General features: G+C 42.3%; 1 protein-coding gene across 5 annotated transcripts in view; it reads left to right on the top strand.

Moving 5' to 3' along the window:
- The window catches only part of PPP2R5E (protein phosphatase 2 regulatory subunit B'epsilon), a 93,002-nt gene that overhangs the window by 41,325 nt on the left and 36,417 nt on the right, over positions 1 to 15,260 (top strand). For all 5 annotated transcript variants that reach the window (XM_082218082.1, XM_082218081.1, XM_082218084.1 and 2 more), the window contains one exon: positions 13,425 to 13,621. In XM_082218082.1, the coding sequence (XP_082074208.1) occupies positions 13,425 to 13,621 (197 nt within the window). The remainder of the gene's footprint in view (positions 1 to 13,424; positions 13,622 to 15,260) is intronic.

The raw sequence follows: 15,260 nt of genomic DNA, 5'->3' as shown, positions 1-15,260 counted from the left end.
TGTAGCTTCTGTCTTGAAAAGAAATTTCAATTAGAATATTTAAAGTGCATTTCAGGAAGATGCGTCTTCGAGTATTTTGTCTGGCTTGCTGACTTCTGCAGAGCTTTCTTGGATTATTCAGTTCTCTTAGATTGCTGTTTTGTCCTCCCAAGTACAGCTCACTCAGCCTGTCTTTCCTGCTTATGATGATTTTTTCCATTCTTATGAAGGCGTCCTGTGTGTGCTGCTAATCACAAGGAAAATATAGTCAAGCTGCTAGATGATCCAGTTCATCTGATCCAGGCTTAGAAACAAACTTGGGAGGTTGTAAAAGCTGACTCAAACAGAAGGTGAACTTTTAAAGCTCCTGAATTCTTCTCGGATATGTGATCAAAGTCTGATCTGGAGAAGAATTCCTGCCTTCTGCCATTTTCTCAAGCCCACGAAACACCTCGTTTCTAGGGCTGGGCGATGCATCAATATATCGTCCAAAACTGGTTTGAAGTCTATATCATGATACCAGTTTCATAATTTTTGACCTGGCTACATATCACAAATCATGATGTGTGTGTGTGAGTTAAATATCACAATGTGGGAAATACTGTGAAGCCAGCCAGTGCCTCTATATAGCTTCATCCTTATTTCAGGCATTGTGATATATCAGTATATCACGATGTTTAGCTGGTGATATATCACAATGTTGACAACCAGATATCGTCCAGCCCTACTGTTAGTCTCTACATAGTTCCATCCTTATTTCAGGCATCATGATATATTGAGATATCGCCGTGTTAGCTGGTAATATATTGCAATGTGGAAAACTAGGTATTTCCCAACCCTATCCCTTTACTTTTTCATTTGTGGTAGAATCTACAGTGGAGGTGAGAAGGAGGAGGGTAGTTTCCTTTCTTCCACCCTGCCCCTTTGCCTATCACCTTGATATGCTAAGTAAGCTGTTCTTGGGGGATTTTGGGTCATGTGAATTTTCTAAGCACCTGCTACAAACACCCTCCTCTCAATATGTGCATCAGCTGTTACTGCTGCCATTTTAAAGTTATGACAATGGAAGATGGTGAGTGTGTTTTGGTGGATATGGTTTTTAGGGGATGCAACATGGTAAATCTGAGCTGAATTTGGAAGAGCTCACCCACCCATGTATAAAGCCAGTGTGGTGTAGTAATTAAGAGCAGTAGACTCGTAATTTGGAGAACCGGGTTCGCGTCTCCGCTCCTCCACATGCAGCTGCTGGGTGACCTTGGGCTAGTCACACTTCTTTGAAGTCTCTCAGCCCCACTCACCTCACAGAGTGTTTGTTGTGGGGGAGGAAGGGAAAGGAGAATGTTAGCCGCTTTGAGACTCCTTCGGGTAGTGATAAAGCGGGATATCAAATCCAGACTCCTCCTCCTTCTCCATAACTATTAGGGGAAATGCTGTTATTTTAGCCACTAGTTGTAAATGCCATAGTAATACAGACTTTCCAGATTAATAGAAAGATTACATAAACACTCATTGGCCATTTAAGGAGTATTGTTATTGGAAATAAAAAGACGCCTGCTTCTTGGGAGAAAAGCGATGACAAACCTAGACAGCATCTTAAAAAGCAGAGACATCACCTTGCTGACAAAGGTCCATATAGTTAAAGCTATGGTTTTCCCAGTACAGTGGTACCTCAGGTTAAGTACTTAATTCGTTCCGGAGGTCCGTACTTAACCTGAAACTGCTCTTAACCTGAAGCACCACTCTTGCTGCTGCCGCGCCGCCGGAGCACGATTTCTGTTCTCATCCTGAAGCAAAGTTCTTAACCTGAAGCACTATTTCTGGGTTAGCGGAGTCTGTAACCTGAAGCGTATGTAACCTGAAGCGTATGTAACCTGAAGTACCACTGTAGTGATGTATGTAAGTGAGAGCTGGATCATAAAGAAGGCTGATCACCAAAGAATTGATGCTTTTGAATTATGGCGCTGGAGGAGACTCTTGGGAGTCCCATGGACTGCAAGAAGATCAAACCTATCCATTCTGAAGGAAATCGGCCCTGAGTGCTCACTGGAAGGACAGATCCTGAAGCTGAGCCTCTAATACTTTGGCCACCTCATGAGAAGAGAAGACTCCCTGGAAAAGACCCTGATGTTGGGAAAGATGGAAGGCAAAAGGAGAAGGGGACGACAGAGGACGAGATGGTTGGACTACTAACATGAGTTTGACCAAACTGCGGGAGGCAGTGGAGTGCATGGCATGCTCTGGTCCAGGGGTCATGAAGAGTTGGACACAACTAAACGACTAAACAACAATTACTAGTGGAGCTAAAATTCAGCCAGAAGTTACACCTTTTCTCAAGGGCTTAGCCCAAGAGCATGTGCAGCAATAGATTGCTATTATTTTGAAAATTAATTTAAAATTCCTCATAAAAATAAATGTTAAACCAGAAAAAATCACCATTATCATCATCTTTATTGTTATTCTGGAAGAGGGAGAAACTGTACAACAGCCTGTCATTGTATGGCTAGACTTCAAATGCTTTTAATACTGAACACATAACTTGTCTTGTGTTAAAAGTACTATTCTTGAATTTTGGATGTACATTCAGTCACATAAATGTTACCTAGTAAGATAGTATCTGTCTGCAGTTTATTTGAATGATACATTAAAAAAGGCAGCGTAGGTTAGATGTATATTGAAAATTACATGCCTATCTTCTCAGAGATTATTGAAAAACATGTGCCTATCTAGCATCAAAACAGAGTTAGTGTTGCTCCTGTAATGCAAAGGTTGATATTTACCTGAATCTATTTTTAGGTCCTGTGTGTGCAAGCTTCATTGAATTTGAAGAAGTACAGAGCAGTATTGGTTATTAGATTTTTTTAAATAAACCTTTAAATATTTAGGAATATGATTGTGGCATGGGCATAGCCAGTGAGTGTATAGACTTTTGGGAAGGCCTGCAGAAATATAAATACGTGTGTGTGTGTGTGTGTGTGTGTGTGACGACAAAAAGTACATATATTTGATGCTTATCTGACTTTATGATGCAGATAGTCAAAGAACAGACCTCTGGCATGTGTGATACCACAAGGAGTGTCCCCCTTCAGGTAACCTGGTCCTGGGTAGTTGTTTGTATACGAACAGCAAAACCTTAAACGTGTTCCGTCAGAGGTAGTGTAACCCCATCCAGTAACTGGCCTGTATCTTAGACAGTGGAGCCACTCATCTACAAGGCCTCTGTCCTGCTACCACTCAGCTCCAGTTTATTGGCCTCCGTCCAGCCCTATACTGTGTTCAGACACTGGTTTGGGCTTGTGGAGCCACACCTGGCTTAGATGTCATAGAGTTGAGCGTCATCAGCTTACTGATGGCTTTTTTCTCCAAATCTAATGACCACACCCGCTGGTCTCATATACATCTTAAACAGTGTGAGGGACAAGATGATAACCTGTGGGTACCTTAGCACAATTGCCGGGCAGTCCCCTGATGCTGCTCTCTGAAGCCAAACTCCCACAGAGCGCAATTCCCATCTTTATAGAGCTGGTCCAGGAAGATTCTGTGACCAGTAGTGTCAAAAGCTGCTGACGTTGAGTAAAAGTCCCTCTCAATACAGGTATGAAATGCATCCCTATTCAGAATGTAGGATGCTCTGGTTTCATTTTTCCGAAGGTAAGATTTTAATCCCTATGGTTATGGAAACATTTTAGACCATGGGTAGGCAAACTAAGGCCTGGGGCCTGGATCTGGCCCAATCGCCTTCTAAATCTGGCCCACGGATGGTCCTGGAATCAGCTTTTTTTTACATGAGTAAAATGTGCCCTTTTATTTAAAATGCACCTCTGGGTTATTTATGGGGCATAGTAATTCATTCCCCCCCCCCCAAAAAAAATATAGTCCAGTCCTCCACAAGGTCTGAGGGTCAGTGGACCGGCCCCCTGCTGAAAAAGTTTGCTGACCCCTGATTTAGACCATTGTAGTCTGGGCTTCTTAAAAGCAGAGGAGGATATTGGAGTTTTCCAGTGATCTGTGCTATGCATGGACTTATTATCCTGTTTTTATGCTGCTTCTTTATTTGCCCCCGTGACTCAATTCACTAAAAGAGAATGTCAGTTGGGCAACCTGATTCCGATTAGGACTTTAGCTGTTGCATCAGAAGAACTCTGAACATCACTGTAATGGTTCTAGGGGTTGCTCATGCGTAAGCTGGTGCAAACACCTGTCTGGGTTGCCTGAGTGAACCTTTTCTGTCCGGACAGCCACTGACCCGTGGCTGTCTCAATTGCTGGCAGAATCCGTCAGTGGGCGTTTCTTAAACTTCTTCCAGCAAAGAAGCTCTTTGACGCCTAGTCTCCTCCTACTCTCTCTGCATGAAAGCCTTCTGCACAAGGAGGGCGTAGGCAGCGGAGGACCCCTACTCTCCCCACTGGTCCCCGGCAAGGAGTCATGGGACCGCCTCGCCACTTCCCCCATCTGCCCCCCTTCTCCACTGGTGCTACGCTGATTCTCTTCCCCAGAAGATGGGCTGCCTTTCCCAATCCCAGGACGCTCTCTGGAATCCCTCTGGATTTTGCTCTCCCCCTCCGGCACTGATGGCAGTTCCCTGACAATCACCCTATTAAAATATCTATAAATTAAGTTGCTAGGTAAATTTACCTTGGACCCTTTACAAACACTTAAAAAAACCAGTGCACTTTAGTGTTCTTTTGTGTTTTTAGTAGGAAAGTGCAGTCTCCCTTGCAAGCCTATATGCGTGTGCATGTGCTTGTGTGCCGGTGTATATACGAATGATTGGAATATCAGAACTGGAGGGCTGTGTGTGCTCTTTGCTAGAAACAACCAACCACATCAAATTGACTGAAAAGTTGTAAAGAAAAGCTGAATTCTCTATATACATATATACATGGGAGTAGATCCACAGGGGTGGATGGAAGGTGACTTTTTCATCCTCTTTTCTCACTGCCAACCCCAGAGGACCTCTCACCCCAATGCTTACCTGAGGGTTATGGGGTCATGTTGAATAGACTGGGGCTGACAGGGAAGGGACAGATCTCACTTAAAAGTGTGTGTCGTGGGGAGTTGTCAATCCTCAGGGGAGCATTTTCAAGGGCTCTTTCGACTGTAAGGTGCAGTAGGAAAGTCACCTTTTGGCCGCTGACTCCAGTCCGTGGAAGTAAAGAAAAATAAAGCATGCCTTGCGTGCAGAAGGTTCAAATCTAAATCTCTGATGTCTCCAAGTGGGGGTGGGAAAGTCTCTTGCCTGAACCCCCCATGGAACTGATACCACTCGGAGTAGACAATACTTAGCTAGGTAGGCAAATAAGGTGACTTGGTATAAGGCAGCTTCCTGTACAGTATTCCTGTGCAAAATAGTCATTGTTCAGTTGTGAATGATGTCTTCTTCTGTGATCTTATTAAAGTAGGTTATTTTTAATGGGGGGGATTAATTTCAGGACAAGTAAGGGGAACTAGCCAACCTAGCAGTTCGAAAGCACCCCCGGGTGCAAGTAGATAAATAGGTACCGCTTACCAGCGGGAAGGTAAACGGCGTTCCGTGTGCTGCGCTGGCTCGCCAGATGCAGCTTTGTCACGCTGGCCACGTGACCCGGAAGTGTCTCCGGACAGCGCTGGCCCCCCGGCCTATAGATGTGAGATGGGCGCACAAACCCCAGAGTCTGTCAAGACTGGCCCGTTTGGGCAGGGGTACCTTTACCTTTACCTAAGGGGAACTAGGGGGAATTGTTGGATGGTAACATAAAAAAATTAATAACTTAAAAAGACAATTGTGCAGTTTTTCTTCTCTCCCTCTTTAGGGAACAGGAAGGGAAATATTCTGTAAATCCTGGCCAACTCACACCCTTCCTGCCCCCCCCCCCGAGTTCTGAGATTTAACCAGGTGTTGTCCACACACTTTTATCATATTTTTCTGGCCACAGCAAGGGCTGCAAAACCAAAGTTTTTCCAGAGAGTGACTTTTCTGCTAATTTTTCTTCTTTCATGGAATAACAGAATAACCAGTCAGTAGTCTAAGTGACTGGTTTTTTAAAAAAACAATTTTGCTTTAATTGATGAGACTGCCTGATTTGTCATTGCAGGTCAAGATAAGGAGTAGAATCACATTTTAATTATGTTAAGGGTGATAAAAATTGCTGCATGCCCCCAGTTATTTTGGACAGACAAGTGATGAGCAAGAGTCAAGTTGAGTTCTTTGTGATCTAGCAAGTTACTTCTGCATTCCTGTGCCTTGCATTTTAAGACTACTTTCCAGATATTTAAAATTGTTCTTGATGGGGAAACTGCTGAAGAGGTTCAGATTTTGAACTGCCATCGATACACAAGGCATGTTCTTGTGCCACTGATGTGGTGAGACTACTCTCTATTTCAAAATAGTAAATGCCATTAAAGTGCTGCGTGAGAGAAGAAGCACATTGTATACAGTAGGGTGAGTCAGATTTTAAAGCAACAGTGGATTTGCAGTGTTATTTCACCTGAAAGAAGGCAGGAAATAAGATACCAGAAGAGGATACAAGTAGTTCTTGGAATTGAAGCGGGAGTGTGTTGGTAGAGTGTCAGGTTTCAAGGCCAGCATCAAAACCTTGGATTTAAAAAATATATATCCCTAAACTGAGAAAGCAGAATGTGCTAATCTGGTTCCCTTGGTGACCGATAACATCAAAACAGAACATAAAATAAAGCTAACCTGGGGGCCTTAATGAGACAGATCCCTACTGCAAACAGTCATATATTTGAAGTGAATGTTTTGCATTACTTTCTACTTGGTGACCCAGGAAAATAGTTGTGGGGAGGGAAATAAATTTAAAGTGGAATTAGCAATCCCAAAGCCGTGTTGTGCTTCTGCTACAAGAAATAAAAATAAAAATGCATATTTTGACTGCAGTTGAAAAGGAATTAGAATTGTGTTTGAGATGGGGGTAAAAAAAACCCCCAAGAATGGGAAAGGAAGGGGGAAATGCTGTAGTGACATGAAAGGTCAAACGTTTCTGGTATCTCTTGCACTAGATTTATAATGCCCTAACTGCAGAATGTATGGCAGCTTTTTAATCTTGTCTCATGACAGTCTATAAATACCTGGGTTTGGAGCTTCTTCATGCTGTTGTCTGAAAACCTTTGGCTCTACCCTAACCACAGTCTTGAAAAAAATGGAAATCTTTCCTTTGATCCATTCTCCTGTGAAGATTTGAGAGATATCCTCTAATGCAAGACAAAAAAGATCCTGTGAAAGGAAAAGTGAATATAGGAATGTAAGTGATCGGGGGGGGGGGGGAATAAAGACCTAAAATATTAAGCAGACTGCAGCAAATAGTATTTATTCTAAATATTTATGTTACGCTTTTTGAACTGCTCAAATGAGCTTGCAGCCAAAATTAAAAATAATAGTCAGCAATAAAAATATACTATAATTAATGGCACAACCTGTGAAGCAGCATAACAACAAAGGAGGAAGGGAAAAAGATGTCTAAATAATCATTCTCCCTTTGATAGAATATACAAGAGTATATTCAACTCTTGAAGTTGCATTCCATCATGAGTTCCTTTGGTGCCTCCAAATCTCTGTAACTGTGCTAATTAAATGTTGTAAGTTTGAGCATTCTGTGGCTCAGTTAAGTTTCTGATGAGCAAGACTGGCATGTTGACAGGTGCAGGGTGTTTTTCTTGCATAGGCTTTTCTGGGGCGGTTTTTCTGGAAACATTTCTCAGTTTTTGCTGTGGTTTTTAGGAAACTGTTAGGTCAAGGGGAACACCTAGTGTAACATATCTGTAGTTTGGGTTTTTGTTGTTTTTTTGGAGGCATTTTTGTGACCAGTATTATTCAATAGAATTTCATAATGGTGTGGACCTGCGCATGCTCAGCACGAGTCTGTTGCAAATGAAGTTTAAATGGAGGAAGGGAGTCTTGAATGGAATATTGAGTGGAGTGAGAATGAGAATCAGACTATATGAGGGACAGAAAAGGGTGGCAACAGGGCAATATATATGAAATAGTATATTGTATTTATTTTGGGGGCAATAATAGTGGCCCTCTTGTTACAAGTAAATGGGCTGAATTGCATCAGTGGCAATAGGTTCTACAGCAGGGGTCAGCAACCTTTTTCAGCCGTGGGCCGGTCCACCGTCCCTCAGACCATGTGGGGGGCCGGATTGCATTCGGTGGGGGGGGGGGATGAACAAATTCCTATGCCCCACAAATAACCCAGAGATGCATTTTAAATAAAAGGGCACATTCTACTCATGTAAAAACACGCTGATTCGTGGACCGTCCATGGGCCAGATTTAGAAGGCGACCGGGTTAGAAGGTGAGTTGCGTGATGGTCCATGCAGCATTTGGGGTACAGAGGATAAGAATGGCTTGATCCCGTATGCTGGGAGTGAGCCTGCTGGGAAAGAGAGTCTGGGAAACTTTCCTTCCACAAACTACTTTAATTGATCTTGGTATCCAAGCCATTATCAGCTTTATCTATCTTTGCATCTGTTGATTCTTGAGAGCTATAGAACTGCCATGTTACACGAGGGATATCTACTCATTCTTTGTGTTTGTGCTTCCCCTATGGGTGATCTCAGCTCCTCCAGAACTGAGACCTGCTACAGTTTCACAAAGTGCCTGCAGATAGCGTGGAGATTGGTGTGCTAACATGAGCTTCAGTAGCCTCAGTCTGCATTGCCTCTTTTGACCCAGAGGCAGAGGTTGAAGGACTTACGAAGTGTCTTGCAGAAATTGAGATCCAGCTGAATGCCAGCTGACTTAAGCTCTGCTATTTCAGCTCACAGAGAAAGCACTTCAGGATTATGAAGGAGCCTAAACTGCTTTAGGTATGTTTTGGACGAGAACACATGTCAAAAAGCCGGATAGCAATATTTCTGTGCACTGAGTTCTGTTTGAGTTCTGTTCCAGGTACCTTATTTATCTGAGGTATGCTTCTAAACAATAACAGAGACTTGTAAAATAGGCCTGGCTGATGTCTACCTTTATAATGTTTTTTGGTACCAGACAAAAAAGTTCTTAATCACCCAGGCTTCTTAAATTGTTGTAAATTTAAATTTTCTGTTTTAAGGATTTTATCCTTTGTCATTACTTGTACTGTGACATAATGGTTGTACAACAGACGCGGGTGGTGCTGTGGTCTAAACCACCGAACCTCTTGAGCGTGCCGGTTGTAAGGCTGGCAGTTTGAATCCGCGCGATGGGGTAAGCTCCCGTTGCTCTGTCCCAGCTCCTGCCCAACCTAGCAGTTTGAAAGCATACCAGCGCAAGTAGATAAAGTGCTCTGGCTTCCATTACGGTGTCCTGTTGTGCCAGAAGCAGTTTAGTCATGCTGGCCACATGACCCGGAAAAGCCCTCTGCGGACAAACGCTGGCTCCCTTGGTCTGAAAGCAGAGATGAGCATTGCACCCCATAGTCAAATTTGACTGGACTTAACCATCCAGGGGTCCTTTACCTACCTTTACCAGTGGTTGTACAACACCCTAAAGTCCTAAAAGAAAGAAAAGTAGTATATTTATGTTTTAAATAAACAATATCTTACTGAGCTCATGCATTCAGAAGAGAAAAGACAGTTCCGCATTGCAGGGGTTGGACTACATGACCCTTGGGTCTCCTCCAACTCTGCAGTCCTATGATTCTATGACACTTTTTCTGGATATCGTATTTTTGGCAGCCTTAAGCTTAAGAACCTGTTAGTAAATAAGGATATAGAACCCATCCAAAGAGGCAGGACACTTCTCGGATTCTTAAGGGTTCCTAGAAATCCTGATGTATCCAACTGAAAAGGCCTTAGATGTGCCAGAGAGCAAACACCATCAGTCCCAGGCCAAAGTCTAGCGGATGGCTTTATTTGGCTCACTAGTGCTGAAACATGCTGCTCTTTTTATTGTTTTGCTTTTTTTTGTTAGTCAGTCAAAGTGCTCAGTGAGCAGAAGAGCAGGATATAACTATCAATGATTATAATAATTAAGGCATCCGTTGATAAATGACTTTCTGTAGTTTTGTAGGCGACAGTTGCTAGGCAGGGCAGAGTACCCATGGACCAGCTTTGATGTGCCACATTTATCTTCTGCTCTTCCACTCACTATAATATTTGAAAATGTGGAAGCAGCTATTGTTGTTTGTGCCAGTAGCCTTGAAATTTGTTTTTCACCCAGCTTGGTTTAATCCAGGGGTGGGGAACCTTTTCTGGGCAGAGGGCCAAGTCTTTATCTCTCCTGCCTCTGACAAGGGTGCCCACCTGTCAACCCACCTGAGCTGATAATGACATCAGATTGTGCTTCTATTTAAAGTCCCAATTGAAGTGAACCGTGGGGCTTCTAAAGAACCCTCTGCAAGAATTCTTCTTGGTTTGAATGAAAAGTGGGGTGGCTAATTTAAAGTCCTTTGTACACATCCCTGGAGCAAACTGCTGAGGTTTGAAGAAGTTTGTGGGGGTGTGGGGGGTGTTGTTGTATGCATACTCCAATCTGCTTATTAGTTCATGGGCAGATGGGAGTGTAGCTTCAAAGGTCCTCCACTTCTTCAAACTTCCATGGTTTGAAGAAGAAACATGGGGAGTTGGGATATTGAAGTCACATTCCAATCCACCCATCAGCGGATTGGAGTCAGGTGGGAGCGCACTCACTGGATCCAAGGAGCAACCAGAAACTTTAAGCTGCTGATCATTCTTTTAAACTCCCATTCTTATCCACCCCACACCTGATGTTGTGTGGGGGCATGACTTCCTGAAATGGACCTGACGGGGCACATTTTGCCCATGGGCCAGAGTCACCATTGGTTTAATACAGACGTACCTTGGAAGTCAAACGGGATCTGTTCTGGAAGTCAGTTCGACTTCCAAAACATTTGACTTCCAAGGCGAGACTTCCAATTGGCTGCAGGACACTCCGGAAGCTGTGTTGAACGTCCGGCTTCCGGAAATCATTCAGAAACCAAAACAATCACTTCCAGTTTTCAATCATTTAGGAGTCGAAACGTTTGAGTTTACAGGCGTTCGGCTTCCAAGGTTCCACTGTACAAATCTGTTAAATTTCAGATGTGGGCTATTCATCCTGCCTAACTTTTCTCTCCTCATCCACCCTTTCTCGGTTTCTTTTGCTTACCATCTGGCCTGCAGAAAAGTTCTGGACAAGTTGAAAGATTGCTCAATACATGATTTTTTTTAGTTAAAAATTTACTTAAAAGTAGTGCTCTACAGTTGTTTTTATATGTTCTTTCTCTTCTGTTTGTGACTCAGTCACAAAGCACTTAAAGCAGCAAGACATCGAATTAGGCAGTGGAATAACTCCTAATGCAGGAAAGCACAACTCTTGCACTCACAATGTAAACATATTTAGTGACAGTGTCTGTAGAGAAGCAGAGACAGTGATAGCTGTCTTATCTCACAGCATGTGAATTGTGGAGTCTGACATAAATGTAAGCCAGCAATCAGTGAGGGTCAGTCTGGAGTGGGTGTGCTGCTTGTGTCCAGTCAGGGAAGAAATTGGAGCATGCAAGGGGAGGAAGGAGCATGCAAAGCCAAGACTTGGAGCAGACATTCAAGTTTGGGTTTGGCTATTATTAGATACATGGTGTTGAATGGGAAAAATATACTACGCCACAAAACTCCTATATATTTTTATTTTGTTTCCAACTAAAATTTGGAATCTTCCTACTAGAAAGCGAAAATTGTCATCTTATTTTATATGTATTGGGTGAGAGTCTGAAGATAAACAGGCTTGTTTAAGACTGCAAAATGTGTACCCGTTGAAGCATTGCTTTAAAATACAATTTTGGGGTTTTCCCCCCTTGTTTTGCGATGCTGTTTAAACGTTGTGAATAAATCTGCTGCTCCTAATCAAACTGCAGGGTAGAGGAAAAATCCTTTTCCTTTGCTTGGTGTCTGCTGTTCAAATAAAGCTCGGTGTTTGTTCTTGTGACTTGCCCATTATTATTAGCCCCCTGGGTACTTGAGATTAATCTACATTTTATGCACTTCCTTTGAAAATGTGTAACAGCGTAACTCACTTGCCACTGTGAATAAAATGGAAACCGTCAACTGTTCTGAGGAGATTTATAATGACTTGCCACATTCATGGTTACCTTCATACAATATTTTGAGTCAAACATTGATTCAGTATGTAGCAATAAATCCAAAAGGTTTGTGTATACAGGTCCACCCCCCGCTTATGCACAGGTTATGTTACGGGCTCCTGTCCGCATAAGAAAAATCGCCTAAGTCGAGAGCACCCTCTAAAAAGCCTCTAAACATCTGTCTTTTCCTGCTCTCCAGCTCTCTCCCCCCCCCTCTCTGGGGCAGCTGGAGGCTGGGGGATGTGCAGGAAAGTGGCTGCTGCGCTGCTTTGTGTGTCAGCTGCTAGGTGGGGAGGCTGAGCAGCCTAAATAGAGCCCTGCTGCACCCCCAATCTCTTTGGGGCTTCATCCTCAATGAAGTCCTCTTTGAGTTCTGGGAGGGGTCTCCTCGTAAGCCACAAGGACTCTCCAGCCCTCTCCTGCCATTTCCTGGTTTAAATCTATTTATTTCCCAGTGCCGCACATATATGCAGACATTCACAAATTGATCATGTGCGGGGGGGGGGGGGACACACCTGTATATGGTTTAAAGCATTATAAATTATACATATTACACTGAGGTCCTCTTCCGAGTGTCTTCTGGTGGTTCCCTCAAGTGAAGTTACAGGGAACCAGGCAGAGGCCCTTCTCAGCAGTGGCGCCCTCCCTGTGGAACACCCTCCCATCAGATATCAAGTAGATAAAGAGCTGTACAACTTTTAGAAGACACTTGAAGGCAGCCCTGTTTAGGGAAGTTTTAATATTCTGTTGGGAGCCACCCAGAGTGGCTGGGGAAACCCAGCCAGATGGGCAGGGTACAAATATAGTAGTAGTAGTAATAGTAACAACAACAACAACAACAACAACAACAACAACAACAACAACAACAACAACAACCTATTAAACACTTACACATGTATGGTGAGGAGAGCATTGAGTTTTGAAGTATTATGCTTCTAAAAGATTTACTTGTGCATCTGATATGCTACTAGGAAAGTAAAATGTTAGGTTTTTTTAGCCTTTTCTCATCCAGAATAAACTCAAATATATGCAATATTTTTTTAAATGAAAGCTAAACTTGCCCAACTCCCCATTCCCAGATTTCTGTGCAGTTTTCGGAAAGATTATAATGTTATTAGTTGAAAATACAAGTGACAACTGTTGTAATAAAATTTGAGCCAGTTTCTTGGTCCCAGTCTTAACATGCCTGTGAACAAATAAAAAGTGCTATTTTATTATTTGAGCTGTTTGCGATATTCTACTGGCGCTAGATGGAAATTAAAGAACTTTAATTGTTCATATGGTTTTCTTTTTTTACAGATATTCAATGGCTATTGCTGCTTTTGTTGTCCTTTTGAAGCGTGATTTGTTTTATGTTAAGACTAACACAGGCTTTCCTTTTTTCCTTTCCAGACGTTCCAACTTCAGAGCAACCTGAGTTGTTCCTAAAGAAACTTCAGCAGTGCTGTGTCATTTTTGACTTCATGGACACACTTTCTGATCTTAAAATGAAAGAATACAAGCGCTCAACTCTTAATGAACTTGTGGATTACATTACAATAAGCAGAGGCTGTTTGACAGAGCAGACTTACCCTGAAGTAGTTAGAATGGTAAGTTTTATCACAAACACTTTATAAATCAAGATAGTGCTAGCTAGTATGTGTGCTCAATAGAACATTGGCGTTTGCATGACGGATATTGCGTATTGCTGTAAAGCCTTTCAAATGCAAAATGGGGAAGACAACTTTACTTCTGGTAATTCACAATATGAGATGCAGCCAAATTTACTATGTCTGCTCAAAATGCAGTGGGTGGGTTGGGATCACAGAAGACTCATAGGAGGTTTTGTATTCCTCATTTTGTTAAAATACAGGTCTTTCAAATGTTGGACTTCTTAGCTGTGGTTCAGAACACTTCTATACAATGTTCAAAAGTTGTTGTGCAGTGTTTTGATGTTAAGGGAAATACAATTTTACATATGTGACATTAAAATGCTTTAAAGTTATGGATTTTAAATAGTTATTTGGATTGCACCTAGCACTGTCTTACTAATTGTATTGATTTTTCAAATGGCGAGGGGCCTTTTACAACTTGGTGTGCAGTGGAAGTTGGAGGAGCCATCAGAGTCTATGTTGAGATTGCAAAGCACTTTGTGAATAATTTTTTTTACATCTGTTCAGACTTGAACTGCAGTTGTGTGTGGAGTGTGCTGAATGTGTCTTTAACACAGTCTTTATCAGGTTTCTGTGCCTACTTTTATTTGTTTGACTAGAGGAAATGGACGAAATTCTTTGAGAGATATGCTTGATCCTTTCCCTTTCCTGGCTGACAAAGACAGGAAGGCTGAGATTATCTGTCTGGGCAACCTTGAGAGAAGGTTCCATGCCTTCTGTTCTCAAGAAGGCAGTGATGTGCCCTTTGATGAAGCTATCATTTTACTCAAACAGACTGGGCAATTGTCTAGTCTTGAGTATTGGAGTCTTAGGCTAGGTAGTTGTGTATTGTGTTTACCCGGCTTCAAATTTACCTGGATGGGAGCTCATTGTCTAGATCCCTTTCAGTCTGGTTTTATGCAGAATTTTGCGACAGAAATGGTTTTGGTTGCCGTAATGGACATCTTGTACTGAGAAACACAAATCTACCTAATTTCATTTTAAAGCCACCCCATTTAGTTGTCGTGATCACATTTTGTGGTATTGAATTCCATAGTTTAATAGTGCACAATGTGAAGTACTTCCTTTCGTCTTCCAACATTAAGCTTGCATTGGCTGTCCCCAGCTTCTAGCGTTCTGAGATAGAGAGAAAAACCTCTCTCTGTTAATTTTATCTACAGCTTACATAATTGTATACACATCTATCATTTCCCTCCTTACTGCTTTTTTTTAAACTAAAAAGCCTAATGATCCCTAACATGTAATTTGCCTTTTTCACAGCTTCTGCACAGTGGGGTCCACATCTTCATTGAGCTATCTACTTTGACCCCAAGGTCTTTTCCCTGCTTCATCACTTGTCAGTTCAGACTCTATTAATATATGAGGATTTATTGTCCCCTTGTGCATCACTTTACACTTGCTTATTCTCCAGGTTCTCTCTCAATTTCTTAGCCCAGGACACCAGATGAAAACAGTACCCCATCCAAATTTGGAACACTGGTTACGCCAACAGGAAACCCGTTTCATCTACATGTTCAACTCCGTTCCTCTGGGGGGATTGAATTCTGAGTTAGATTTTCATTGTTTTATTTAATTG

Source organism: Podarcis vaucheri (genome assembly GCF_965113315.1).
Source record: "Podarcis vaucheri genome assembly, chromosome: 1".
Taxonomy (NCBI): domain Eukaryota; kingdom Metazoa; phylum Chordata; class Lepidosauria; order Squamata; family Lacertidae; genus Podarcis; species Podarcis vaucheri.
The sequence above is the reverse complement of the archived record's forward strand: the minus strand, read 5'-3'. Positions and strand labels throughout refer to the sequence as shown.